The sequence below is a fragment of the Zingiber officinale genome, chromosome 4A (genome assembly GCF_018446385.1).
Source record: "Zingiber officinale cultivar Zhangliang chromosome 4A, Zo_v1.1, whole genome shotgun sequence".
In the NCBI taxonomy this organism is placed as follows: Eukaryota; Viridiplantae; Streptophyta; class Magnoliopsida; order Zingiberales; family Zingiberaceae; genus Zingiber; species Zingiber officinale.
The window spans coordinates 155,186,952-155,214,799 of NC_055992.1; the positions used below are offsets into that span (position 1 = coordinate 155,186,952).

The 27,848-nt window shown below is 37.9% G+C and overlaps 3 protein-coding genes across 3 annotated transcripts; 1 reads left to right on the forward strand and 2 right to left on the reverse strand.

The window, feature by feature from the left end:
- Positions 1 to 7,192: 7,192 nt before the first annotated feature.
- Positions 7,193 to 8,609, reverse strand: LOC121972951 (UPF0481 protein At3g47200-like). Its single transcript, XM_042524559.1, has 3 exons — positions 8,580 to 8,609; positions 7,587 to 8,456; positions 7,193 to 7,495 (listed from the first exon to the last, which is right to left on the reverse strand). The coding sequence occupies exons 1-3, from the start codon at positions 8,607 to 8,609 to the stop codon at positions 7,193 to 7,195; spliced, it is 1,203 nt and encodes a 400-aa protein (XP_042380493.1).
- A 6,484-nt stretch (positions 8,610 to 15,093) lies between these two features.
- LOC121972952 lies at positions 15,094 to 18,537 on the forward strand. Its single transcript, XM_042524560.1, has 4 exons — positions 15,094 to 15,279; positions 15,343 to 16,059; positions 16,297 to 16,494; positions 18,187 to 18,537. Exons 1-4 carry the CDS (start codon positions 15,094 to 15,096, stop codon positions 18,535 to 18,537), a joined length of 1,452 nt encoding a protein of 483 aa, XP_042380494.1.
- A 6,788-nt stretch (positions 18,538 to 25,325) lies between these two features.
- LOC121973819 (UPF0481 protein At3g47200-like) lies at positions 25,326 to 27,073 on the reverse strand. The gene is made up of 2 exons (XM_042525171.1): positions 26,987 to 27,073; positions 25,326 to 26,783 (listed from the first exon to the last, which is right to left on the reverse strand). The coding sequence occupies exon 2, from the start codon at positions 26,780 to 26,782 to the stop codon at positions 25,505 to 25,507; it is 1,278 nt and encodes a 425-aa protein (XP_042381105.1). The 5' UTR covers position 26,783; positions 26,987 to 27,073; the 3' UTR covers positions 25,326 to 25,504.
- Positions 27,074 to 27,848: the final 775 nt, after the last annotated feature.

A 27,848-nucleotide genomic window follows, 5' to 3' on the forward strand; every position in this document is an offset into this window, starting at 1 on the left:
AGGTTTTCAAGTTTTCCTTTTCCCACCTATTGGAGGTGGGTTGTCTTTTGGGACTCCCTCATAGTCCTCTCCATCTCTAATAATAGCCCGGCCTGGAAGTCTACTTCTTTACACAAGCTAGCCACCTCGGCGGTTGGGGCGGATGCAGAAGGGAGTTCTAACTCCCTCACATGCTCTTTCAGAATTTTGTTGTCTCGTTTCAAGTCCATCAGTAGGTGACTCAGGTTCATCTCGACAACAAGTGCTAAGATAAATGGTGTTAGAAAATTTTACTTGCCGAAGGAAATAGAAACAAGGCTTACTGTGATGACATCTTGAGCAAACTTATCTACACACTCATAGACATAAAATTCCCTTGGTCGACTTATCTTACCCGCCCAAGCTTCAGCTAGTAACCCTCCAAATTGCACCACCCCCGAAGGGTGGTGGAGGATTAGAGCTCATCCCCTACTTAGATGGCACATTGAAGGAGAAGGTGAATTGGGGCTCAGGCTCAAGGAGTGTGCTAGGCCTCAAAGAAGAGGCGCCAGGAATTGGGTGCATCAGTCGTGACGAACGTGCAGACGAGGAGGGTCTGTGGGGGGAAATTCTACCTGTTGCGGAAGATGCGTGTATGGCGAGGGTCCATGAGTCAATTCTGAAGGCTGAGGTGACTGTGTGGATGTAGAGAGTGCGGAGGAAGGCCCGATCGGTCGTGAAGAAGTACGCCCTATAGCAGGAGGGTCAATTTCTATCAGATTTTTTTCCCCAAGCAGACGAACCCTGAGGCACGATAGTAGTGGCCCGCTCGGCACTCTCCTGGGAGAGCGGAGCTTGCGCATCCGGTCAGCGTCTTTTGCACCTGAAGCCGAGTGGCACATCTGAGTCAAAAGACTCGTGGGTGGCGCTCAGCATTGGAGGATGAGTGACTTCTCTCGGACTCGAATTCTGATTGCTCTCAGTTTTGGACTTGACAACTTGTTGTTACGATTCCACAAGTGCATGGATTCGTCGTCAGTAATATAAAAGATTGTCGAACCCACAAGGACTAGTTATAAGTACTAGTGATAGCACACTTAGGATTACTTAGGATTAGCTACACTATCGATGGGTGTAAGTAATCTAAGAAAAGAGATTAGAGAGTGGAAACGAGAACTAGCAACGAGAAGAAATCGACCTGATTAATGAAGAGTTTTAGGAGTTTGGTTTCATTGTGGTGGTACTGATGTATCACATATTATCCTATACTCATTGTCCATCAGCATGCATTCGCCGGAAGCTAAGGCAACTATCCTTAAGCACCAAATAAAGATGATCCCTATGAAATCCTATTACGGTTAACCCCTGTCACTAAGGCGCCTCGGTAGATCACAAGGACACGACTCTAATTGATGTTATCAAAGATAGAATTAAGAAGCTTAGTTTGGTCTCTTACTTCCTTGTGGAGGAGTCACCTCTCCTTTCAAGGAAGTATCCTAGATGTCCGTGAACAGGTTACCCCTGTCACTAGGGCCTTTCGGGTGTACGATCTAAGATATTCCCTCTACAAGGTTAGTAATTCCTACACAATCAATCAACACGACAAAGAGATCGAGCAATTGAAACAAAGCAAGTGAAATCATCCAATGCATATAAGCGTAATATGAGTCTTACATCAAAATCAATCCACAATTACTCCCTCATCCTAGAACAAGGACTCTACTCCATAGACGCCGGAGAAAAATCCGAAGACATGATATATATAGACATACAAATTCTCAACACGAAGAGGGAAAGAAGAAGTATGCTTATCCAACGATGACGAGTAATCTTCAGATCCAATCCTTTGCTTCTAGAGTTGATGTGGTGATGAAAGATTACTGGATCGATGTCCTGGACGGCATGGAACAGCACCAGAGTGATTCTCCTCTTGACGGCTCGCCTCCCCGCTCTCCTCTCCTCGGAAAAAGGGTTAATACCCCTTTTATAGGCTTAGGCGCGGCACGACGGCATGACCGTGCAAGGATGGCACGACCGTGCCCTTTCTTGGCTCTGGGTGCGCTGCACGGCCGTGCCAATTTTCACGGTCGTGTGATGCTGGGACTCAACTTCGGGGGACACGACCGTGCAAGGTTGAACGGTTGTGGGCTGCTTGGTCTCGGTCATGGGGGGCACGGTCGTGCAAGGTTGCACGGCCATGTTGTGATCCGCCTCTGGGTTGGCCGCACGACCGTGCAAGGATTGCATGGTTGTGCACTTCTCCTCTTCTGTTTGGCCACACGACCATGTAATGTTTGCACGGTCGTGTTCTCTAGCTCGCTCTGGTGTGTCGACAAACGTTGTTTTCGCTCTGAAAGTTGTCCCTGTCAACACAAAACTAAACAAAGAGCAGATATCCGTACAAAAGAGTATATATGATGAGTACATGATAAAAAAGGCGATCATACAAAGAATACGTACATATAAAGCAAGTGAATGTACGTAACAACATGCATAAACCATCATAATATTTACGCACATCACTTGTTCTCGGACCAGAAGCGTGAGGAAGCTTGGATGCTCATGATCTTCATGGAGTCTTCTAATGAAGACTCATCCCATATTGCTTGTAGCGCCTTCTTCCGTTGCTTCTTCACTTCCTTTTGATTTGGACAATTCGCCTTGATATGTCTTTTCTTGTTGCAGTTGTAGTAGGTGACTTCAGACTTGGCCTTCGTGTTCAAGTTCGGACTCGACTGTGTTTATCTTTGATTGAATCACCTTCTTGATCTCTCATTTTGTGAAACCCTTCTTCTTGTATACTTTTTGTATCAGGTTCATTAGCTTGGCAGTGATTTCATCGTCATCTTCTAAGTCTGATTCGCCTTCGGACTCGGGTTCATTCCAGTGCTTAGTTTTTGGTTCCCAAGTTTTGCTTATACCTGCAACTAAAGCAATACTTTTCTCGATTGGTAGTACATTAGTCTGTTCATGCAATTCGAATTCAAAAAATATTTTATCTAATATAATTAAAGAGAGATCCTTAGATACTTTGTAAGTATCTACCATAGGTGTCCACAAAGTATTCCTCGGAAAAGCGTTTAGTGCATACCTAATGATGTCATGGTTCTCCACCTTTTGTCGAATTGCGTGGAGGTCGTTGAGAAGATCTTGGATTCTGGCGTGGAGATGGTTTGCTAACTCTCCTTCCTGCATTTTTATGTTATATAGTTTATTTAAAATTAAATCATGTTTACTTACCTTTGTGTCGGAGGTCCTTTCATGTAGTTCAATTAATTTCTCTCATAAGTCTTTTGAGCTTGAGAATGAGCTAACTCGGTTCAGCTATTCTTTTGTCAAGCTACACTGTAGGGTCTGAGTAGCTTTAGCATCGACCTCGATCTTCTTCATTAGGTGTGGATCCCAATTGTCGCATGTCACCGGTTTTCCAGTTCTATCGAGTGGTAGAGCGAAGCCTGTTTGGATGATTATCCACATTTCAACTTGCGTCTTCAAGTGGTACTCCATTCGGCCTTTTCAGTAACCGAAGTCATCGTCGGAGAAAAGGGGTGGGCGTGTGGTACTGTAATATTCTTGGTGAGTCATTTAAGAGTCTCGCACAACAAAAATGAAAAACAAATAGTACAAGACTTGGTCTTGGATTTATAGTGTGGGAATAGAAAAGGCAAAAAAAAAATGACTTGAGTGGTATTACACTAATTTTGAAAAAAATTGACAAATCAACAAATTAGTCAGGAGGGGTTATTAGACCAATTCTGACTTATGGTGAAAATTTAAAAATGAAAAAAAATGCTACAATACCACACATCATTTGTCTATACAAAAAGGCATGCGTTAGCTATCACTTTGAAGAATGAGATAGTGGGACACATGGCGTCCACCCATAAATGGACATTTGTGATGGACAATATTGCCGAATCATTTGGCATACTAAACGTCTGACATGCTTTTTTTTCAAGAAAATAAAGTTGACTGTAACATTAATAAGCCAACCAAAGTATGGCCATCCAGTCGGACTAATAAATAAGATGATCGGGCGAAAATTAGACTTGGATCTAGTCTGTCGGACATGAGCCTCCTTCAACTAGACATGAAGGGGAGACTTGATACGGGATGTTACAAGCAGACCTAGAAGTGATGTGGCAGTCAAAGTCAAGGTAGGGTGGCAGTCAAAGTCAAGGTGGGGTAGCTGTCAAAATTAAGGTTAAGTGGCAACAAGAGCATTTTCTCAACAAGACCTAGCACCTCACTCATCGCTAAAGCCTTCAATACAGGGATGACTAGCCCAAGAATCAGTCAGACTTAAGTGATCTAACACTCCATTTGTAAATAGCCAATCAGAACAAAGGTCAGTCAGACTTATGGTCTGTGCAACATAACTTTATTATATATCCGATCGGCTCAAAGGCCAACTGGGATTATCCGTTCAGTGCCAAGGCGTACAGATTAAACCTGAATGGGCCTAGCGTCGCTCGAGCATATGAAATACAGTTCCCCCTTACTACAGCATATTCTCAGTAATGCGCTGATCGATTATACAAGGCGCTCCCCACTCCAACAATATGACTTAGTTTACATATTCAGCCTAACAATACAAACTTTCAGTATAAAATCATCCGACACAAAGGTCGATCGAACTTACTATGCTAAGCTCCCTGTTCTTCAAGAGTATGTCTCCTATCATATGGATGGTCGACAATAGTGTCAACCAGTCCTACGATACCTAGCTCCTTGCTATTTGTATATGAATGATCGGCCCACTGGACGGTCGGATCTAAGGAATTCAACTAATCATTCTCCAAGGGGACCAATCTCTTATTATATAGTTTGTCAGACATAAGCCTGGTCGTATTTCCTTCAAAGGGTAACAGTGTTAGAGAATCACAACAACTCATCAGAGAGTAACAACTATTTGTCAGAGAATATTCTTCTATTAACATATATACATTCAATAGAATCTTCCTCGGATGTGACTCTACACCTCCCCTCATTAGACACATTATCACAACATATTAACTGTCTCATTAATGACATAAGTTATAAATAGGTGATTCAAATATTGTTAACAGAAGATTCTTTGAAGGATGACTATATATTTGTCAAACTGTACATCTTCCATTACCCGACATCTTCTATTACCCAACATCTTCTGACAGCCAATATTCCTTGTCATCTCATTACTGCGGAGGGAATGAGAAGTGATATAAAATGGGAGGTTCTCTCTGTGGGTCAAGTACGCTTCATTACGCTCGTACGCTCAAATGCTTGATCACACATCTACTGTTATTTTTCCTTATTTTCGCTCAGCCACCTACTGGCTTAAGCATCGGAGTACATACGCCAGGGATCTCTTCTCTAGTTCTCGTTCTAACGTTCTATGAGTTCTCTCTTTGGTGTGCACAGAGAGGAAGGAGATACGAGGAGGAGTCCTCCTTTCTTGTTGCAGCTCATAGTTGTTTCCCTCGTTTGAAGTCTTCTCCTAGTCAGCATCATAGTCACTTGCTTAGCGCGCCATGTCTGTAACTTTCCGACCAGGTCATGAACATATGCTAATTTTATATCTAGATAACTCATTTTAATTAGTTAGAAAAATAATAAATAAAGTTAGTATGAAGTGAATTGGTTAGAGCCAAGTCATAATATTTTGAGAGATAGGTCATTCAAAATAAGGAGGAAGATGAAACTTATTATAAAAAAAATCTTGAAAAAATGTCACACGGCCAAGTGAGAGTTGTAGGCTTATCAATTGGGCAAAAAATGATTACGCACGCCCCATCAATCGCGCGCTTCAGCCTTCAGAATCATGAAGAGGAAGGTAAATCATGATGACTAATAGGTTGTTGGAAGAAACAATCTATTGCCGGAGATTTATGAGGTATTAGTTGAATTTAAATTACACTGAATTAAATTCAACTTACAATAGAGATGACCTGAGTAGATAATCTCAGGCTGCCGATAGGGGCTGATTTTTTACTAATTGCTTAGTGCAGACCGAGCTTCGAGTCCGAGCAGCAAAGTCTAAGCTGATTTAATGACCGGGCGGGCAAGCAGTAGATTGCTCGGTAGATTGCTCGATCGGGCAATAAGGCCGAGTTCGGCCAGACAGAGCAAACTGGGCGAGAGGTCGGTCGGGCAAGAAGACAGGCCAAGCGAGAAAAAGGGCCGAGGCCTACGAGAGTAGTAGTTTCCTTGAAAGAGATTCACCCACCTCTGGCTGTGCTTCAAGGCTCACTAGGGTCGTCTGTTTCCCAGGATACAACAGTTGATCGTGATTCCTACCAAGCACTGGTGGCCATAGCGAACTGAGTGTCACCTGGTTGTTTCACTTGGGCAAATTTTGTCCCGATCGGTCCGACATTCGGCACACGCAGGTCACGCTCGCACACGAGTCATCTTGGTTCAGTATAATCCGGATCCTGGATTTGCACTCCCCAGCACACATAGGCGTGAGAGAGAGCCTCTCTCCATGCATTTATTTACATTCTCAATGCATGTAAATCATATAAACCAACCAACATGCCATAAAACTCCCAATGTGAGACTAAAGTCTCATTCACAATGGAATTCTATCCTCTTCCACCTTTTCTCCATTCACACATATTCAACATAGGTAAGATGGATAAGAGGTGAATTGTACCAGGTGTGGGGATTTATACTCCGTCAGTCTTGAAATTTAACCCTTCACTCATTGGATAAATTTGTTATTCATTTACTATCTTAACTAAGCCCGTGGAGCCATTGTCGGGCCTATCAATCTTATATAGAGCATGGAGTGGGAGAAAGAAAAGATTTAGTACATAATGCAATTTTTTTCCCAGCTTTATGGTGAGACTGGGGGTTTAGAATGAGCCTCATTTCAATTTTCAAGCCCTTCTCAACAAGCACCTTGGTACGATAGATAGTACGGATTGACGGGGACGTTGGGGACGAGCGTATTCACTTTTTGCCACAATTGGTACGATAGATAGCATGAAAAGAAACGACTATGACAACTCTTCATACGCATGCACATGATACGTATTTCATAAGCAACAAAAATTAGTTTCTAAACAACAAGAAGCATTCCCTAAGTGAGGAAGCTGGTTTGACGACCTAAAATAGTTCAGAACAACATAGTGCTTTGTATCACAGTAAGAACAAATAGGACAAGAGCACCAAAATAAATAATGAGATAACTGCATGCCCAAGGATTACTATAGTAATCGTGATTTAACCTTGCGCGCCATTTGTTGTATCAAGTGTCTCGGTACTTCCTAATGTCAATGAGGACGCCTTTAATGTAGGAATCATCTGAGTTGCTGACATTCGTGACAAGATTGATAAATAGAGTGGCAATTTCTTGGGTGCCCACCCCTAAGCTGTCAATAATGATGTTATGTAATCGAAGCAATTCGACATCTGCTGCCGTTTTGATGAAGTGATTCATAAACATCATATAGGATGTAACATGGAACTTGGAATCCGTTGAACATTGTTCGTACGCAATAAGATTTCTCAAGAGCCAGCTGGTGTGGTCGTCTATTTTAAGTTGGGGAATCTCCAAAATACCGTTATGAAATGTAATGCATGTCCAGGAAACTCTTGGCATTCCTTTTTCTTTGGAAGCGAATTGTAGCTTAATTGCATACTGTAGCCCTGGGAATCCATGATAAGTCATGGACAAGGCGATTGCCAAATGTGGAGGACTCATTGCTATTGCCATTGCCATTGCCATGGTTTGTTGTCGGATCAATGCAAGAAAGAAAAAGATGAATTATGTGATGAAAAGTCTCATTGTCGTTGTCTGTGGGAAGTTTCAAGCTTATTGAGAAATGTCCGCGGATGAACTCGAGTGTTAGGCTTCGAAAGGAAGGGCCGGGAGGAAATGCAGCTTTGTACAAAGTTTCAAGAAGAAAGAAAGGAAGCTGGTTTTCGAGCATGAGAATATCTCGTGCTACTACCCTTCGAGTCAACAAGGCATTCTCTTCTGAAATCTTCGTCTTTAAGTTGCTCTCTACTATTGCGCGCCAATCTTGTGGCCAATCTTGTGGTACTTCAAATTGAGTCCATGAAATAATCTCCTTCACGATGTTCCACTCCACTATTGTAAGCATCACATAGCATCCGTCCAGCAACATCATTTCCAGAAAACTGTTGCTGCTCATCTCCACTTCCTCCGAATAGGCAACGCGTGCTTGCGTTTCCAGATCCTTGAACCGAATCAGGTAGTCCTCCAAGACCATACGAGGGTTCAGCTCCTCGAGGACAAACTTGAGGTACTTCCATTTGAGCTGATTCATGGACTTTAGATGACCTTTGTCGAGGTTGTAGGGGCCGAGCGAGACGATCAATGGCGCAAAGGCTTCGAGGTCGACCATTTTCAAGATATACGGGACTCTGTATATTGTTGGCTCTCTGTTTCTGTCCCTAAGTTTTGTGTCTGACACCTTCTTCTCCAATGAGGTTACCCAGTCCCTGTCCAGTGATGTCGCAATCCCCTCATCTTCTGTGTTATTCATCTTGATTACAAAGGATTACAATGATTCAAGTAGCTATAAATGCAGCGATCTAACAGAGGAAGGAAATAACACAAGGAAAATGGATCTCAGGTAACTGATAACAATCAAGTAAAAAAAACCAACCTTACGAAGCTTTTGCAGCTGCTGCCCCATACTTTCCGCCGAACAATCTCAAGCGTACTTGCTAGATTGCTTGATGGATTACTATTTTCCCACGCAAAGCATGTTCTTATATTTACGAAGACTGGAACCCCGGGCTATAGTAATCACATTTTGGGACTTGGGAACGAATCATTATCATTGGATCGTTGGGTATGTGGATTGGCGTTTGTATTTTCGAATTTATCTTGGCCGATTGGAAATTTTCGCACCTCTCTAGAATTAATTAGATTGTAAGTCAGATAAGATCTGTTATTAATATATATATATATATGCCCCAGGGTAGCTTTTCTCTATATATATATAACTGCGGCACACTCCGTGCGATTTGGTATGGCGCGCATCAAAATTAGTGCTGGATCGATCCACTGATCAATCCAATGGGGCTGAATCGATCCACTGATCGATTCAGCCCCGCTTGTCTTCTCCCGTTGGTTGTCGTTGATCTTCACGGGTCGCTGACAGATCACCCCTCGCCTGGATCACAACGCCACCATATTCCGACCGAATCGCGGCCAGAATTGGCAGCGCTGTGTCTACTAGCGTCGCGACCGATTTTGGCCACGAAACGACCGGATTCCAGCCGCCATCTGGCCGCAATCCGGTGGCGATCCGACCGCGATCGAATTCCAGCCGTATCTGGCCAGAATCGGCGGCGCTGCGTTTGTTAGCGTCGCGCCCGATTCTGACCCGCTTCGTCTTCTCGCGCCTATAGTCCCGCTTCGTCATCTCATGCCTGCCGGATCGATCCACTGATCGATCCAACGGGACTGAATCGATCAGTGGATCGATCCATCGCACTTATTCGCACGGATGTATGCCGCAAGATAATATTTTCGTGTATATATATATATATATATATACTTTTTTATTTGATTGAACAGATCAAAGTTTTTCTCTATGCATTTGTCCATCAAATAATTTTCACTCAAAACTCTACTTGATTGACTAAAATAAATGTAAATCATAAGCTAAATGTATATTCTTGTCTTTTGAAAGTGTGAATACTTCATATATGAACTTAATTGTGATCGAAGCTAAAATATATATATTGCAAAGATTGCTCATATCTTATTTTAGAAGTTTGTGAGTTCAATAAAAGCGTTTTGCGATAATGATTGTCATGTAATCGATTTTTTTTTATCAATTTATCTTTAAAATTTAAATAATATATATCTTAATAAAATACACCTAAGTATTATTTATACTCGAAATCTTTTCAATTGATATCAACTACTAAAAAATTCCATAAGATAAACAGTCCTATTTACTTGGAATAAATAAGTTATATGAGGATTATTCACTTTTAATCAACAAATATATATATATATATATATATATATATATACAATTCTTTCAAAGGTTAAATTTACAAATATCAAACATTCTTAATCATCTTTTTCAGATGACTATGGTAATCGTACGGGTCAGTTATATCCATCCTGTATCATTTCAAAATAATTTGATTATAAGTTCTCTCTCTTAGAAAAAAAAAGTAATGATCTAGTATTAAAAACTTATTCAATGATTATTTGAGAAGGAAGAATAGACAAATCAAAAATCAAAACAACTTGTATAATATAACATAAAACAATTTAGTTAATTTGCATAAAACTTTATGTTAAAAATTAAAACATGTTTCAAATATTTATAAACATAATATTATTGAATTGTATTAATTGGTAATCTTTGGAAATCTGGAATCACATGGTTAAGCTATGGTAAATAGAAGAACTATAATTGCATGGTCAAACTATGGAAAAGGAAGATTTCTTTGGTAACTTGGCAAGAGTTAATATGGTTGACTAACTTTAATTTAATGTATGATATTCTATGCTGCATTATAAATTCGGACATGGCAGCACTTGAGATAGAACGAGCAAGAGAGAAATTGTCAAAGATCGAGTCTGCTGTAGCAACTCTCATCTTACTATTTTATTAAAAATCTTCCTCTTTTACTAACTAATTTTGGTGAAGCCTAAAATGTATTTACGTTAATATCCTTTTTTCTATTTACACTAAAAATAATTCTAAGATTTATTAGTAATTCCACAAGCGAAATAATTAGTGATCTAGAGTTCGAGACTCGACTGCGACATATTTATTATGAATTTTTCTATCATTAATTTTCTCTGGTTGTTTTATATAAAAAAAAATATAGTTCTCTTTAGTCTCAGATCTTAGAATTAACAACATTATGATCAAAGAAACTTCTATAAATATTTACAGTAGTTTGTTGCTGAGATTCTCTAGCGTCACTATTGCATGGGTCTGATGAATCTTACCCAAATAATTAATTCTTGGTTTATAAAGGTGACATTAGAAAATCCAAATAATTCAGATTTTCAAAGATCCAAATAATTTATATATTATTATATTACACACGCAACGCGTGTGCACAATTACACTAGTTTCAATAGAAAATCTCTTTTCCTCAAAATTTTTATACTTCGGCACCCAATAAATTTGGTATCAGAAGTACCATTGTCCTCTAAAATCTGGTTTCTCTAAAGATAGAGCAGAATTTTTGGAAAATCAAAAGTTGAATCTACATGAGGAAAGTTTCCAGCAGAGCTCGTGTAGAAGATTTCTTTTTTTTTTCTTGATAAAATGACATCTACTTTATTCCATATTCTCCTAGCCAAATACCTATATTTGAAGGTAAATATTATGAGTTTTGGAGCAGTCAAATGCAGACATTATTCATCTCTTTGTGTTATAGTGTATACTAAAAGTCTAACTTTTTGTAAATATTTTATTTTGAAATAAAGAATCACATTGGTCAAATGTCTACATTTATATGCTAAGTGTAGTTGTTCAATTAATTTATATTGTAGATAACATAGTGTGTGGTGTCGCATACAGAAGATCATGTTATCAATTCCTTATAAATTATAAACAGTAGCTCACAACTAAGATGAAAAGGAACAAACCATTAGAATAGTCGTGGTGTAATTTGGTATTAGTTTATCTTAACTATAAAATTACACTAGTACACTCTGAGTGTATTGAGCATGACCATTTAAGGTAAGTTTTTTTTATACTGACTGAATAAAAGAACAAGATCTTTGTTATTATGGAAGTGTGTGCTCATAATCCTGATATAACAACAAGCACATATATCTAGTATTTATTTCTTTGACTTATCAATGAGTGAGATTTAATTTGATAAATCAAGAGGTCCGATAAGTTGGGAAATGATATTATTTATAGTGTGTATTGTTGATTATAGAAGAAACTGTTTCCTAGTAATCTAGGTTGATAATGTCCCCAAGAGGAGCTCATAAGGATTGTCATGTAAACTCTGCAGGTGGACTTAGTCCGACATGACGATAAGGTTGAGTGGTACTACTCTTGGAGCTAGATATTAATTAAGTGAGTTGTCAGTAACTCATTTAATTAGTGATCATTCTATATCTTAAACATAGGGAGATTAACACGCTCATGATAAGAAAGAGCCCATATAGTAATATGGGATTGGTGTGGTAGTTCAATAATAACTCTTTAGTGAAATGAGATATTATTGATGAACTCGAGTTCGGTGTTCTGGGCGAACACGGGAAGCTCAAGTTCATCGGGAGACCAAAACCAATTCCTCCTCTCGGTCCCTGTCGTAGCCTCTTATTTATAAAGTGATATACCCACCCATATCCACCTTCTTACCCACCTTAAGATGGTCGGCCAAGCCTAGCTTGGAGCCTAAGCTAGGGTTGGCCAAACCAAGGTGAGATGGTGGCCGACCCTAGCTTGAACCCAAGCTTGGTGTGGCCAGTTGCAATAAATTAAATTTTTTTTATTTTTTTAAATCTTTCTTATGTGGAAGCCATGGTTTTAAAAGAAAGTTTAAAATTTAAATCTTTCCTTTTATAGCTTTCTACAAAAGATTAAGTGAAATGTTTGATATCTTTCCTTATTTGTAGTTAAAAGGAAGATTTTAATTTTTGATAAAACTTTCCTTTTTGTAACCATCCTCATGATTTAAAAGAGAGTTTATCTTTCCTTTTATAGTTTTTACAAAAGATTAAGAAAAGATTTAATATCTTTCCTTATTTGTAGATTGAAAGGAAGATTTTAATTTTAGAGAAAACTTTCCTTTTTGTAAATCATCCACATGTTTTAATAGAGAGATTTTAATTTATAAAAGTTTCCTTCTATGACCAACCGTGAAGGAAATTTTTTAAAAGAGAAATTTTTATTTTAAAAAATTTCCGAAAATAAATTAGGAAGTTTTAATTTTGTGTTTAAAACTTTCCTTATTTGGAGGGATTAAGGTGGTCGGCCATATATATTTTGAAAGGGAAATTTTATTAAACTTTCCTTTCATATATAGTCAAAGAGAATAAGGAAGTTTTTAATAAAACTTTCCTTATTTGCCAAGACCAAGGAATATAAAAGAGAGGGTAGAGGTATCTCACCTCATAACAAGATATCTTCTTTGGTTCCTCTCTTCCTTGGTGTGGCTGGCCCTCTTCCTTCCCCTCTCTTCTTCTTGTGGTCGAACCTCATCTTCTCTTGGAGTTCTTGTGGTGGCGGGGTCTTGCTTGGAAAAGAAGGAGAGAAAGGAGGCTTTGTTTCTAGCATCCCTTGGAGCTTGGTGGTGGTGGCTGAACCTCATCTTTCCTTGAAGATTTTGTGGTGGCCGAAACTTGCTTGAGAAGAAGGAAGCTTGGGTGGATTCTTGTCTCGGTAGATTGTCGTCCACACGACGTCCGAGATAAGAAGAGGAATACGATAGAAGATCGTGAGGTCTATAAGCTATAAAAGGTATAACTAGTTATTAGTTTCCGCATCATAACTAGTTCATTCTTTTATTTAGATCTTGAAATACCAAACACAAGAGACATATGATTCTAGGTTTCGAATTTGTGATTCGAGTTTATGTTTCTTTTGTTTTTTCGAACTTGTGATTCGATTGTTCTTTTTGGTTAAACCTAGGGTTACTATAAGGAAATTAAATATTGAATTTCATTGAAAGACTTTGTCTAGGAAGTGGTGGATGCTCCCATACCGAAGAAGGCCTAGTGCCTCGCCATGTTTAACCTGGAAGCCGATCTCTGAAATTAATATTTAATTGAATTTGTAACATGGGTGGATTTGGATCAATAATGTTAAGCATCGTTTGCGATCCAAGACTAAACCACTAATAACAGATAAATTAAATTTGGAATCAATAATGTTAAGTTCCGTTTGTGATTCCAAATTTAATATCTAAAGAACACAATAGGTTGTTAGGAATGGTTCAGGACTTGTACAAAATTTTTGTACAGGGGAACCTGTATGATATTCCGAGTAACAACCAACACTTTGGACCTTTGGGATATTATTGTTGACAATGACAAAGCTCCAGTCATCGATGATAAAGATTATAAAAAGTTGCTAAAAGAATATAAAAAGCAAGATGCAATGGCCTTGTGTTACATTCAACAAAGGAGTTGAGAAAAATATTTTTCCTCGTATTTTTCATGACGGCCAAAGAGGCTTGACAAATATTAAAGCAAGAATTTGAAGGAACAGAGAAGACAATTACATTAAAACTCCAAACTTTATGGAGAGATTTTGATAATTTAAGAATGGAGGAACGAGAGACCATACAAGATTTTTTTTATCATGGGTCTCAAATACTGTCAATAGAATAAAAGGTTGTGGGGACACGATTCAAGATAAAAGAATAGTTAAAAAAGTACTTTGATCGCTTCCTCTAAAGTTTGATTATGCTACTGCCGCAATCGAAGAATCAAAGGATTTGTCAAATATGACTATATATGAGTTGACAGATTCACTTCTCGCACATGAGCAAAGAATCAATCATTCTAATGCTCAATCAACCGAGCAAGCCTTCAAGTCAAAGCAATCATCGACAGTTTGAAGAAATTATGGAGACTAGCAATGAAGGCTCAAAATACAGTAAGGAAAAATCCAATAAATGGAGGAAGAATGAAAAGAAGACAAATTGGAAAGCTAAGGCATCACAAAAATATGATAATGTTAAATCTTGTATTATTTGTAAAAAGTCAAATCATGAGTCAAGTGATTGCTATTATAAATGCAAAATTACTAATCACTCTCAATATTAAAGAAATGATTCTAATTGATTGACGAAATGATTCTAATTGATTGACGAAATCAATTTAATTAAGTGTGGTTTCCTAAATATATTCTATGTAATTAATTCATATTAAATTAGGTCTTAGTTTCCTTATTTTATGTATTGAGAAGTTGTATATATTCTTGTAATTGACTATTGTTTTAGATATACAGAATTAATATAGCTTTCCTCCCTACATACTTTCATATTTTCATGGTATCAGAGCAATGTTTTTGAAAACAATACACTTCCGCTACAATAATGGGAGAAAGCTCGAAGGAGAAGGGAGCCAACCAATCGGATCCTCTCTCTTTGCATCATTCCAACTACCCCAGTCTCATTCTTGTCTCCAAACCAATCGAAGGAAATAATTATGGGCAATGGAGTCGCGCAATGCGCATTTCCTTAAGTGCAAAGAACAAAATTGGTTTCATCAACGAGACAATCAAGAGGTCGGAAGAAAATCATGATACATTTCAAACATGGGAGCGTTGTAATCACATGGTACTTTCATGGATTCTTAACTCTGTTGATTCTAACATTGCAAGTAGTAGTATCTATACAGAATCCGCAACCAATGTATGGAATGATTTACAAGATAAATTATCGTAAGAGAATGACACTCGGATTTTTGAAATTCAGCAAGAAATTACGGAACTTCGACAAGGACACCAATCTGCATCAATCTACTATACTAAGATGAAAGCTCTTTGGGAGGAACTATCTTCATACCACGACCCAATCACTTGCACTTGTGGTGGTCTCAAGGGATTCGCTGAAAGAGAAGAAAAAGAACGAGTCATACAATTCCTTATGAGTTTAAATGATTTTTTTTCCATTACTCGAGGATCCATACTTTTAATGAATCATCTTCCCGACACCCGGAAGGTCCATGCACTTATTTTACAACATGAGAGACAAAGTGATGTGGCGGCCAACAGAAATAATTCTGGACATGTTGTGAATTTTGCACAACCCAAGATACAAAATCAGATTGGTTCTCGACAGGTCACCGAGGCAGAATCTCACTACTTGATGGGCAACAAAAGGCTCTACTATACCAACTCTGAAATGGATGGGCATACCATCGATCGTCGCTTCTATATTCATGGTTTTCCTCTAGGGCACAGATATCATGGCAAAGACATTAAACCGAAAGGCAAAAAATCTATAAATTCCTCTGTTGTTCCCAATATTGAGAGGAGTGAAACCAAGCAGTTGACGACAAAAGAATATGATCAGATTATGGCCCTCCTTCGCAAAGACATCAGTAACACTGAACCTCTTATCAATACCTCAGGTATTGATTCTATTTATGCAAGTAGTACATGGATTTTGGACAGTAGTGCTATTGATCACGTATGCAATACTCCACCTATTACAATTAAATTTTTCTCTAAACATGATGTTGTGCAACTACCAAATGGAGGGCATGCAGAGATAAAATCCATCGGGTCTAAGAAATTAAGCAGCAATATGACTGTTGAGAATATACTCTATGTTCCAAAATTCAAATTAAACTTGCTTTCGATTAGCAAACTTACACAGGCTCTAGGTTGCAAAGTGACATTTTACCCTGATTCTTGTGTAATGTAGGATTTAACTACGAAGAAGACGATTGGGTTGAGCAAACAGAGTAATGGCTTGTATTACCTTACAGTGAAGCCGATCCCTCACCTTTGCAGCACCATCAACCATACATTCAACCTATGGCATAAACGTCTTGGGCATCCCACCGTTCATCCACTCTGGTCATTATCTACTATTCCAAATATTTCTTTAGAATCAAGCAATGTTTGTGATATTTGTCATTTAGCAAAATAATCTTGTTTACCTTTTTCCATTAGTAATATTTCCATTCATGAACCTTTTGATCTAATACATTGTGATATTTTGGGATCCCATAGAATCCACTCCTATTATGGAGCAAAATATTTTTTTGATAATTGTTGATGATTATTCTCATTATACCTGGGTTCATCTCATGCGTCAAAAGTCTGAAGTTCAATCAATCTTCAAGAAGTGTTTCTCTTGGGTCAAAACACAATATAATTGCTAAGTCAAAACATTAAGATATGATAATGAGCTAGAATTTCTTTCTTTGCAAACCTTCTTTGATGGCAGTGGCACCAATTTTCATCGATCATGTATTTGCACACCCCAACAAAATGGGGTAGTTGAACGTAAACATCGTCATCTCTTAAATGTAGCCCGTGCCATTTGCTTTCAAGCCAATATTCCTTTGAAATATTGGGGGGAACATATTAAAGCAGCATGTTATCTTGTTAATCATTTACCCACACCACTTTTATCAAATAAAATACCATATGAAAAATTGCATAATAAAATACCCTCTTATTCTCACTTAAGGTTCTATGGTTGTCTTTGTTTTTCCACAAACTACAACCCACTCATAAATTCGATGCTCGTGCACGACGTTGTATTTTTCTTGGGTATCCACCAGGGCAAAAAGGTTATCTTCTCTATGATTTGGCTGATAGAAAAATGATTACTTCTCGAGATGTCATATTTTATGAAAATATTTTTCCATACTCAACCACGTCTGATGATGACCAAGACGATATGCCAATTTTGCCAAAGCCTGTCAATAACGACATAGAGATACCTTTAATCACTCAACCTACACAAGATGTCAATAATCCTACTCATAGCCACATTGACCTCCAACCCAATATCATGCCTACACACAACCTGAACACACAAGAACAACCACATTAGCCGAATGAAATTTCTCTACAACCAGAATCACTATTCCGGAGATCTACTAGACCTAGTCGCACACCATCCCACCTTCGAGATTATCAAGTCAACCATACTCTGCCAACCACTACCTCGTCTCTTCTGGTTAAATCCAGCACTCAACACCCATTATCAAGGTATATATCATATTGTAATCTTTATCCTTCACACCGTACTTTCATCTATAATGTTTCTCACTTGGTCGAGCCAGAAACATATGAGCAGGCCTATAAAGACCAAAAATGGATTGAAGCGATGCTGAAATTTCTGCACTAAAAGTAAATAAGACTTGGTCAATTATTCCTCTTCCCACAGGGCATCGCCCCATTGGATGCAAATGGATATACAAGATCAAGTACAACTCTAATAGTACTGTTGAAAGATATAAATCCCGTTTAGTTGCCAAAGGATACACACAACAAGAAGGTATTGATTACAATGAAACATTTGCTCCAGTTGTAAAACTCACCACTCTTCGATGCATACTAGCTATCGCATCTGTTCATGGTTGGGCCCTTCACCAAATGGATGCTCAAAATGCATTTTTACATGGCGACCTTGCGGAAGAAGTCTATATGCAACCACCCCTGGTTTTCATCGACAGGGGGAGTCACTTGTATGTCGACTTCATAAATCCCTTTACGGATTAAAACAAGCTTCAAGATCATGGTTTCAAAAGTTTCTTTTTTCCATTACCAAGTTTGGTTTAATTTCCAACAATCACAGGCTGATTACTCACTCTTCACACAAGTGTGTGGAAATTCCTTTACAATCATCTTACTGTATGTTGATGATATGAATATAGTAGGGAATGATCAAAAGGCCATCAACAATGTGAAGGTTTTTCTTGCAACTTGCTTTAAATTTAAGGACCTTGGAATGTTAAAATATTTCCTTGGAATTGAAGTAGCTCGTTCTAAAATGGGCATTTCCATCAACCAACACAAATACACACTCGATCTGCTTCAAGAAGCAGGATTGCTTGGTGCAAAACCTGCTAAGTTTCCCATGGAACAATCCTTGAAGCTCACCTCAAATAATGGCAACTTACTCAAAGATCCGATGCATTATGGATAATTGATAGGAAAGTTGATCTACTTAACCATCACAAGATCAGATATTTCATTTCCAGTCAAAACTCTTAGTCAATTTATGTAAGAACCTAGACAACCTCACCTTGATGCAGTCCATTGATTGCTTCGATATTTAAAAGGTACACCAGGATAAGGATTATTTTTTCCTTCTAAAGGTGAAGTTTGGTCGGGTTCTGCGATGCAGACTGGGTGGAGACATTTCTACACGGCGATCAGTCACTGGTTACTGTATTTTTCTTGAAAAAGCTCTTATCTGATGGAAAAGTAAGAAACAAACCACTGTGTCTAAGTCTTCAGCTGAGGTAGAATATAGATCCATGGCTTCCACTACTTGTGAAGTAACTTGGCTAAGGTACTTATTACGAGATTTGGGCATTAATCATCAACAGCAATAATTTTATATTATGATAATCAAGCAGCTATGCACATCGCTGCCAATCCGGCTTTTCATGAAACGACAAAACACATTGAGATAGACTATCACATTCTCTGCGAGCGAATCGAAAAAGTAGAAATTAAAACTGCTTATGTGCCAAGTGAAAATCAGATCGCAGACATATTCACCAAGGCATTAGGTGAATCTCCATTTCACACATGCACTTGTTCACAAGCTGGGCATTCTTGACATCCACGCTCCAACTTGAGGGGGAGTATTAAAGAAATAATTCTAATTGATTAACGAAATGATTCTAATTGATTGACAAAATCAATTTAATTAAATGTGATTTCCTAAATATATTCTATGTAATTAATTCATATTAAATTATGTCTTAGTTTCCTTATTTTATGTATTGAGAAGTTATATATATTCTTGTAATTGACTATTGTTTTAGATATACAGAATTAATATAGCTTTCCTCCCTACATACTTTCATATTTTTCACTCAAAGCGATTGCTGGTTTGAAAACAAGGAGAAAAAAGATGCTGCAAATTTCTCGAAAGAAGAACAACATGAGATTTTATTCTATTCTCAACATGCATGGTTATGCGTCAAAGCATCAATGGTATTTGGATAGTGGTGCTAGCAACCATATGACGAGAAACAAAGAATTATTTGTGGAGCTCAATCCAAATATTAGCTCAAGTATTATTCTTGGTGATGGAACATATAGAAGTGCAAAAGGAAAAGACACTATTGCTGTCCAAACAAAGGAAGGTAACAAAAATCTCATTACTGATATTCTTTATGTTCCAAGTCTTTCATATAATCTCTTAAGTATTGGACAGCTTATTCAAAAAGATTTTTCAGTCCATTTTGATGTTGGGAGTGCAAAATTTTTGATAAAAAGAAAAATATTGTTGTGGCAAATGTTGAAATGAAGAACAAAACTTTTTCTATCACATTGACACTAAACAATGATTGTGCATTTAAAGTTGAGGATGCATATTTATCTCATCTATGGCATTTGCGATATGATCATCTTAATTAGAGGGGTCTTCATTTACTAAAGGAGAAAAATATGGTGATTGATCTTCCAAATATTCAAATAGCAAGTAATGTTTGTGAAGGTTGTGTCTACGGAAAGATGCATAAGCTTCCATTTCTAAAGTTGTCATGGCGACTAAAGCACCACTAGAACTTGTTCATTCCGACATTTGTGGACCAATGCAAACTCCTACTCCGGGAAACAAGAAATATTTTATTATCTTTGTGGATGACTTTACCAAAATGATGTGGATCTATTTTCTCAGCCAAAAATCTGAAGTATTCTCTATATTTCTACAATTTAAAGCACTTGTAGAGAGACAAAGTGATTTTCTTATAAAGACCTTAAGAACTAATCGAGGCAGAGAATATCTTTACAATCCCTTCATGGAGTATTGTAAAGACAGATACAACAAAAGACAATTAACAGTTAGTCGATGTCCTCAACAAAATAGCATGATCCAGAGAAAAAATCGCACAATTGTGGAAATGGCAAGGAGTATAGTAAACGGCAAGGGAATTCCAAATCTTTATTGGACAGAAGCTATACATTCAATGATATATATTCTCAATCGATCGTCAACTAAAGCTGTTAGAAATTAAACACCGTATGAAGCTTGGTATAAGAAAAAACCAGGAGTTGATCATTTCACAATATTTGGTAGCATTGCATAAGCGCTTATACCCTCACAACATCGTGGAAAGTTTGATCAGAAAGGTCAGAAAGTTCTCTTCATTAGCTATAGTGATGAATCAAAAGGATATCATTTATTAGATCCATCAACAAACAAACTTATTATATCTCGAGATGTTATTTTTGATGAAAATGCTACTTGGGATTGGAAAGGGAAAGAAGTTAACTCAGGATCATTAAGGGGGCGCTTGGTATATATTTGGCAATGGGAATGATAATGGGTTTTGATTGAGGGATTAATGACAATGGAAATGATTACTAGATTGATGGTGTTTGGTATAGATACTGGAATGGATATTATTCCCATTAATGTTGCTTGGTTTGGCTTAAATTATGGAATGAGAATTAGCCAAAATTCTCATTTTACCCTTATAAGTAAAATATAAAAATAATCGTACAAAATCATGGATAAAACAATTTTATTAAAAAAACACAATATGGTGGCAACAACTCTATCAATGGTCTTGTATAATCAAAACATCTACCACAATATCAAAAATGATAGAAGCAAAAAAGTATTCATCAAATCCAACGACATCACAAACATACTATTCCAAGCAACTGAGTATAAAATCTTCAACTTCAAAGGGATCCAAACTGAACAATGACTCAACCTTCACAGGATCTTCAAAAATTACTTGAGCAACTTTGTACTTGTTCTTACTAACGAAAACATACTTATCCAACATCTCAAGAACTTGTGACATTTTTGAGGATTTACCTTGAACCCAAGATGGCATTGAATCAAAGTGTGAGCTAACAATTTGCATAAATCCCTCAACCTGAGTACTGAGTAACTTGAAGTCAGAATCGACATTTTACATAGTTGAAGTCTATGCCCTCTCCGAAACTTTTTGAACTTTGTCAACAGATGTTTTTTTTTCTCCGTAGAGTGAGGTTCCCTTAATCTAACAGAAGGTTGTTGATTTGGCATCGAATCAACTTCAACTGCTTTTTCAGCAAGTGAATTGTCATCCAATATGGTCAACCCAGCATCCACATCAGTGATGGTTTGTGCAGCTATCATAGGATCTTCTGCAACAAGGCCTGTTGCTCTATCTTTGCCATATACCATCTCTAACTCCGAAAAATAAGGGAATGATACATTATAGAGACTTTTGGCATCATTGTGATTCTGTCCAAAAAAAAACATAACAATCAATTTAACAAAGTTTGATAGCGTGTAATTTGAAAAAAAAAACAAATAATGACTAATACACATACCTTAATCCATTCAAGATACCATGTTTTTTCACAAACTATCTTCTTTTCAACATCATTCCAAGTACAACCACTTTGCCTGCACATTTTGTTGATAGCATGGAATTTCCTCTTTAAGGTTTTCATCCTAAATTCAATGTGACTGACAGATTTTGTGAAAGTTGACAACTTTTGGATCATAATCTTTCTTATCTCGACCATATAGTTGTTCTTGAACCCTCCGTCTGTTTTCCAAAGAGGATCAGTTGTCATATCTTGCAAACATCTTATTAATGCCCAACTCTCCTTTTCCATCCAGAAAACTTTGTTTTTACCTCTTCCTCATGCTACATTCTTTCCCACAGATTCCTCAGGATTACTCTCCATCCTACTATCCAGGTTATATCAGAGTCACATAAAATATAATATGAAGGGGAAAGAATGTTACATAATATTACATATAATATAACAATGAAATTACAAGAATATCAAATATGGTTGAAAGAATGTTAATGACACATAAAAGTTTTTTTTATAGGCAACAAACCAAATGGAACAAACATCAAAATAAGGAGTACACATAAAAGTTTTCACAAAGTTGCATAGACAACAAAACAAACATCACAAAAATGAAAGTCATTCTATATCAAATACTTCATTTTTCAAATTGTTAAACATTTGTTGTGCTAAATTATTCCTAAATGCAGTCCACTGATCAGTTGGGGCAATTGTACGTATGTACTCTGTTTCAGTCCCACGATCGCTATCATCATCTTCACTTTGTTCATCTTCATCAAGAATACACTCTTGAGGATCATGGCTCATGAATTTACGGATCAAGTTATGAAGAAACAACAAGCAATGATAATACGAACTTGGATTTGCATTGGAAAAAATGAAGGGGAAGCTATGATTTTCCAATGACCCTTCAACAATCCAAAACACCTCTCAATAACATTCCTAGCTCTAGAGTGCTTCATGTTAAAATATTCTTCGGTTGTCTCGGGACGACGACCTTCCCATTCATTGAGGTGATACCTATGCCCTCGATAAGGTACCAGAAATTCATCTGAGTTGCAATATTTAACATCGACCAAATAATAACAGCCTAAACCAATGACACTAGTTAAATTAATAAATGCAAGTATTCTAGAAATTTGAAACTCTGTCATAATCTCAACTTCAAATAAGAGTATTTGTTATTTATCTTGGGGAATTTTAAGACCAGATGATCTACTAATGTCATCACAAAGTACCAGACGATCATGGACAGAACCTTTCCACCCAGGTAACACATATATGAATTGCATTTGTGGGCAACACACTCCCAACATATTTGTTGCAATCTCCCCCTTTCTTGTGTGATAACATTATTTTTCTTCTTTAGGGGGTGTCACTTAGATAAAAGTGCCATCTAAAGCACCCAAACAACCCTATAATAATTTTTAATTATAAGAATTATATATTGCAATAAAAAAATATAATTAAACTGAAGAATTATAGGCGATTAAAAAATAGTTACCTTAAATGGTTTCCATCTATCTTCTTCGTAGTCATCACGTATCCGTTCAGGTTTCTTGAACAATATGTTGTGCAGTTGTAAAATTGCTCGGGGACATAGATTGAAATGATGACTCACTGTCTCCCGACTTCATTTAAAAAGGAGACTCATGGTTCAATTTTTTTTATGATGTGCCAATACGTAGACAAATAAGGCCACAATTTCATCAATGGTGACATTTTTGTGGCTTTTAAACTTCCAACATCTTGAACCATATCACACAATATCCTGAATGTTCTCCTATTCATTCAAAGTTCACTAATACTTATTTCATCGCTCTTTTTTGTAAGGTTGAACATCCATTTCACACGTGCAATTGATTTATCCTCCCTACTTTTTATTTCATGAATCTTACTTCGACGATATGCAAGTATTGCAATTTGATAAAGTATGACAACCAAACAACCCATGAACATTCCATACATATTCCAAAAGTGCGTAATAATCTACGTCTTCTATAGTTTAATGGTTTCCTTGCCATGTTTATCTACATCATATAACAACTGATGTCATTGATAACTAGCATTTTTATTAGGTCGGTTTCTAGAAAGAAGAAGATTGGCCAATCAATCGGGGTATCGTATCCCAGATGACTCCATTGATCGGATGAACTGGCGTGTTCCCGCTCGGCCTATCCATCTACATCAAAGAATGATAGGCCAATACTAAGTGTTCATAACTCCACCCGGGCTCTACTTTCATCGACTCAAGGTTCCGCTTAGTCAGCTCTACTCCACAAATACTCCTGTTTGACCAACCTGACACTATGGCCTCTTCCTTCACCAACTCAAGGCTCCACTCAGTCAGCTCCATTCCATAAATACTCCGGTTGGACCACTCGACCTTAGGGGCTCTGTTGCCCCAACTCCAGGCTCCGATCAATCAGCTCCACTCTGCAAATCCTATGATTGGTTCACCCGACCCTAGGGGATCAACTCCAATCGACCCACTGTTTCGTTGAGTTTCATCAACCCAAATCAATCCCTTTTAGTGGATCGGGCCTCCTAAGGTCTAATGGATTCCTCATTTCCTAGGCCAATGTCATGAGTGGTACAACATGTGGGTTGTCAGAGTACACGAGATAGTATAATTATACTAATATAGGATATGACCGATGTAGCTTGATACGGCGACGATATGATGATGTGACATTTTCTTTATTGTGACATCATGTCCAATTAATGAAGAGAGAATGACACCTTAATAATATTATAAAAAGGATCCCGTTCCCATGCGCATAGGTATGCAAACATAAGCACACATATAGGACTTTTACTGTGACTATTTTCCACGTTACTAGAAACTTAACTTGAGTGTTGGCTGAATCGAGACACCCATTCTAGCAACCATTATAACCCTCTGTATTTCTTCTCCTTTTCTCTTAGGTTCGGCGAGTGCCATTGACGATCCACCATTCCTCTTGGTGATTGAAGACTTCGTCAACCTCAACAATAGCTCATCGGTAGCTCATTCTCCGACGTTTTCAGACAGGATCACATGGAGACTTCCTCGTGGTTATCAGATTTGAAATGCCGACCACCTTACACTGCACATCCCTTGTCCACCTATTTTTTTTTTACGCTTAATACTATAACTCAACTTCTAAATCCTAAAGTAAAATATGATTAGGATAATCGAGAGCTTTAAATACACTATGGACATGAGTGTGAAGCATAAGGTGGACAGTATATTAAAACTCTATATATATATAGATATATATAAAACTCACGTTTAGCTGCTCCATATCTAATGAGATAGATCGATTGTTCGTAGATGGAGAGGGTTATCTCAGGATAGGGCGTCCTTTCCCTCCCTCCCACGCAGCAAGCTCGCAATTTCAAGCTGATCCACTAACCTTCTCAAAAAGCACCTTGGTAGAATGGGTAGCATGAAAAGAAACGACTACGACCTCTCTATTTATAGAATTAAGGAGGTATCCCTTTAATTATTCACCAACAACACATCTCTTCATACACATGCGTAGGATACATACTTCATAAGCAATAAAAATTAGTTTCTAAACAACAAACTAGAACCATTCCCGACAATCTACTTTTAAGCGAGGAAGCTAGTTTGACGATCGATCATAGCTCAGAACAGCATATGTGGTCTGTATCAGAGTAAGAACAAATAGGGCAAGAGCACCAAATAATGAGATAATTGCCCAAGGATTGCTAAAGTAATCACGATTCAACCTTGCGCGCCATTTGTTGCATCTAGTGTCATGGTGCTTCCTCATGGCATTGACGACATCCGCAAGGTAGAAATTATATGAAGTATAGCTAACATTCGTGCCAAGTTTGTTAAATAGAGTGGCAATTTCTTGGCTGTCCCCTAAGTCGCCGATAATGATTTCATGTTGTTGAAGCAATTCGACATCTGCTGCGGTATTGATGAGGGAATCCATAAGCACCATATAGGATGTAACACGGAACTTGGAATTCATTGAACATTGCTCGTAAGCGATGAGATTTCTCAAGAGCGAGTTGATGCCGTCCTCTATTCGAAGTTGGGGAATCTCCAACTTGCCGTTATGAAATGTAATGTCCAGGAAACTCTTGTATCTCTTCTTTCTGCCGAAGTGAATTCCAGCTTCATTGAATATTGTAGCACTGGGAATCCATGGTATGCCAGGGCCAAGGTAATCCTTCTCGGGGTTTGTTGTCGGATCAATGCAAGAAAGACAAAAATGAATTATGTGATGAAAAGTCTTATTGTTGGAGGGAGGTTTCAAGTCACTTGAGATACGCATGCGGATCAACTCGACTGTTAGACTTCGAAAGCGATCGCCGTGAGGAAATGCATATTGGTACAAAGTTTCAAGAAGAAAAAAAGGAAGCTGGTTTTCGAGCATGAAGATATCTTGTAATGTATTAAAATGAGTCCACCAGGTACTCTCTTCTGAAATCTCCATCCGGTGGGTCCACCCCATTATTGTAAGCATCAGAAAGCATCCGTCTAGCAACATCATTTCCACAAAACTGTTGCTGCTCATGTTCACTTCCTCCGAATAGGCAACGCGTGCCTGCGTTTCCAGACCCTTGATCAGACCCACATAGTCCTTCATGACCATACCAGGGTTCTGCTCGAGGACAAACTTGAGGTACTTCCATTTGAGCTGATTCATAGCCTGTAGATGAGGTTTGTCGCGGTGGTAGGGGCCGAGCGAGACGAGCAATGGCTCATAGGCTTGGGGGTCGACACTTTTCAAGATATCCGGGACTCTATATATTGTTGGCTCTCTGTTTCTGTCCCTAAATTTTGTGTCTGACACCTTCAACTCCAATGAGGCTACCCAGTCCATGTCCAGTGATGCCTCAATCCCCTCATCTTCTATGTTTTTCATCCTGATTCCAAAGGATTTGCTCTTGAGGATTACAATGATTCAAATAGCTATAAATACAGCGACCTAACAGAGGAAGGAAATAGCACAAGGAAAGGAAAATAGCACAAAGGATTTCCCCTTGAAGATTATAATGACAGAGGAAGGAAGTAGCACAAAGGAAAGAAAATGGATCGATGACTTGATAATAATCAAGTAAAATCCAACCTTAGAAAGCTTTCGCTAGGCTAAAGTAGTTCTATCTTTCAGCTGCTGCCCCCTGTACAATCTCAAGCTTGCTTGCTAGATTGCTGTATGGATTGCTACTTTCTCACACAAAGCAAGGTCCTATATAGGCGAAGACAGATAAGATGATTATTATTTACATCAAAGCAGGTGGCCCTTTTTATTTAATGGAACAGATCCAAGTTTTACTCTACTTTTATCCATTAAATAATTTTGATTCAAAACCACTTGATTGACCAAATTTCTTTATGGATTACCACTTTCTCACACGAAGCAAGGTCCAATAAGAAAGGCCGTTGAGCTCAGCGGCGTAGCGCAATTGATATTCCGGCTGTGGTTTACCATATTTGAATGAGTGGTCTATTTTTGTGGGTTTATTTTCCATAAAAAAAAACATCCGCCCTATTGGTTGTTTCGTATCTTGATTTATTAGTTTGTATTATATTAAATTATCTAGACAAGCGCATCACCTTTTTATCACATTACGAGAAGACTTATGAGGCTTTCTTTCTAAATTTCAATTAAGATGTACATGTAGGGATTTTCTCTATGACAATAAATCTAAAAATGTTGATAGTTTGAATAGACTTCCACGAGCTCTTGCTAATTTACTTCGATAATTGATAAAAAAAAGTTTATAGAATCGGATGAGTCACCTCTTCTATTAGCATGAGGCTTCCTTATTTACAAAGTTGAAAGCCTAACATAAATATATTTTAATTTTCAATAAACAATGTCATTTGTAATTAGATTTGTAAGGGCATGATCCGATGGTAAAGTGAGGCCCGCCATATAGAAGGTTATCGCCAGATGGAGGTCAAAGTCAAAGCGGTCCACGCCTTGG

Excerpts from the sequence above, each read along its gene's own strand:
- LOC121972951 (XM_042524559.1), bottom strand. The coding sequence starts at position 8,609 with ATGGGGCAGCAGCTGCAAAAGCTTCGTAAG. Across the intron at positions 8,457-8,579 it reads AGCTGCAAAAGCTTCGTAAG|ATGAATAACACAGAAGATGA; the intron begins GTTGGTTTTTTT and ends TTTGTAATCAAG. Across the intron at positions 7,496-7,586 it reads CATGGATTCCCAGGGCTACA|ATTCCCCAACTTAAAATAGA; the intron begins GTATGCAATTAA and ends GGTATTTTGGAG.
- LOC121972952 (XM_042524560.1), top strand. The coding sequence starts at position 15,094 with ATGCGCATTTCCTTAAGTGCAAAGAACAAAATTGGTTTCATCAACGAG. Across the intron at positions 15,280-15,342 it reads ATACAGAATCCGCAACCAAT|CAAGAAATTACGGAACTTCG; the intron begins GTATGGAATGAT and ends TTTGAAATTCAG. Across the intron at positions 16,060-16,296 it reads ACAGTAGTGCTATTGATCAC|GATTTAACTACGAAGAAGAC; the intron begins GTATGCAATACT and ends TGTGTAATGTAG.
- LOC121973819 (XM_042525171.1), bottom strand. The coding sequence starts at position 26,782 with ATGAAAAACATAGAAGATGAGGGGATTGAGGCATCACTGGACATGGAC.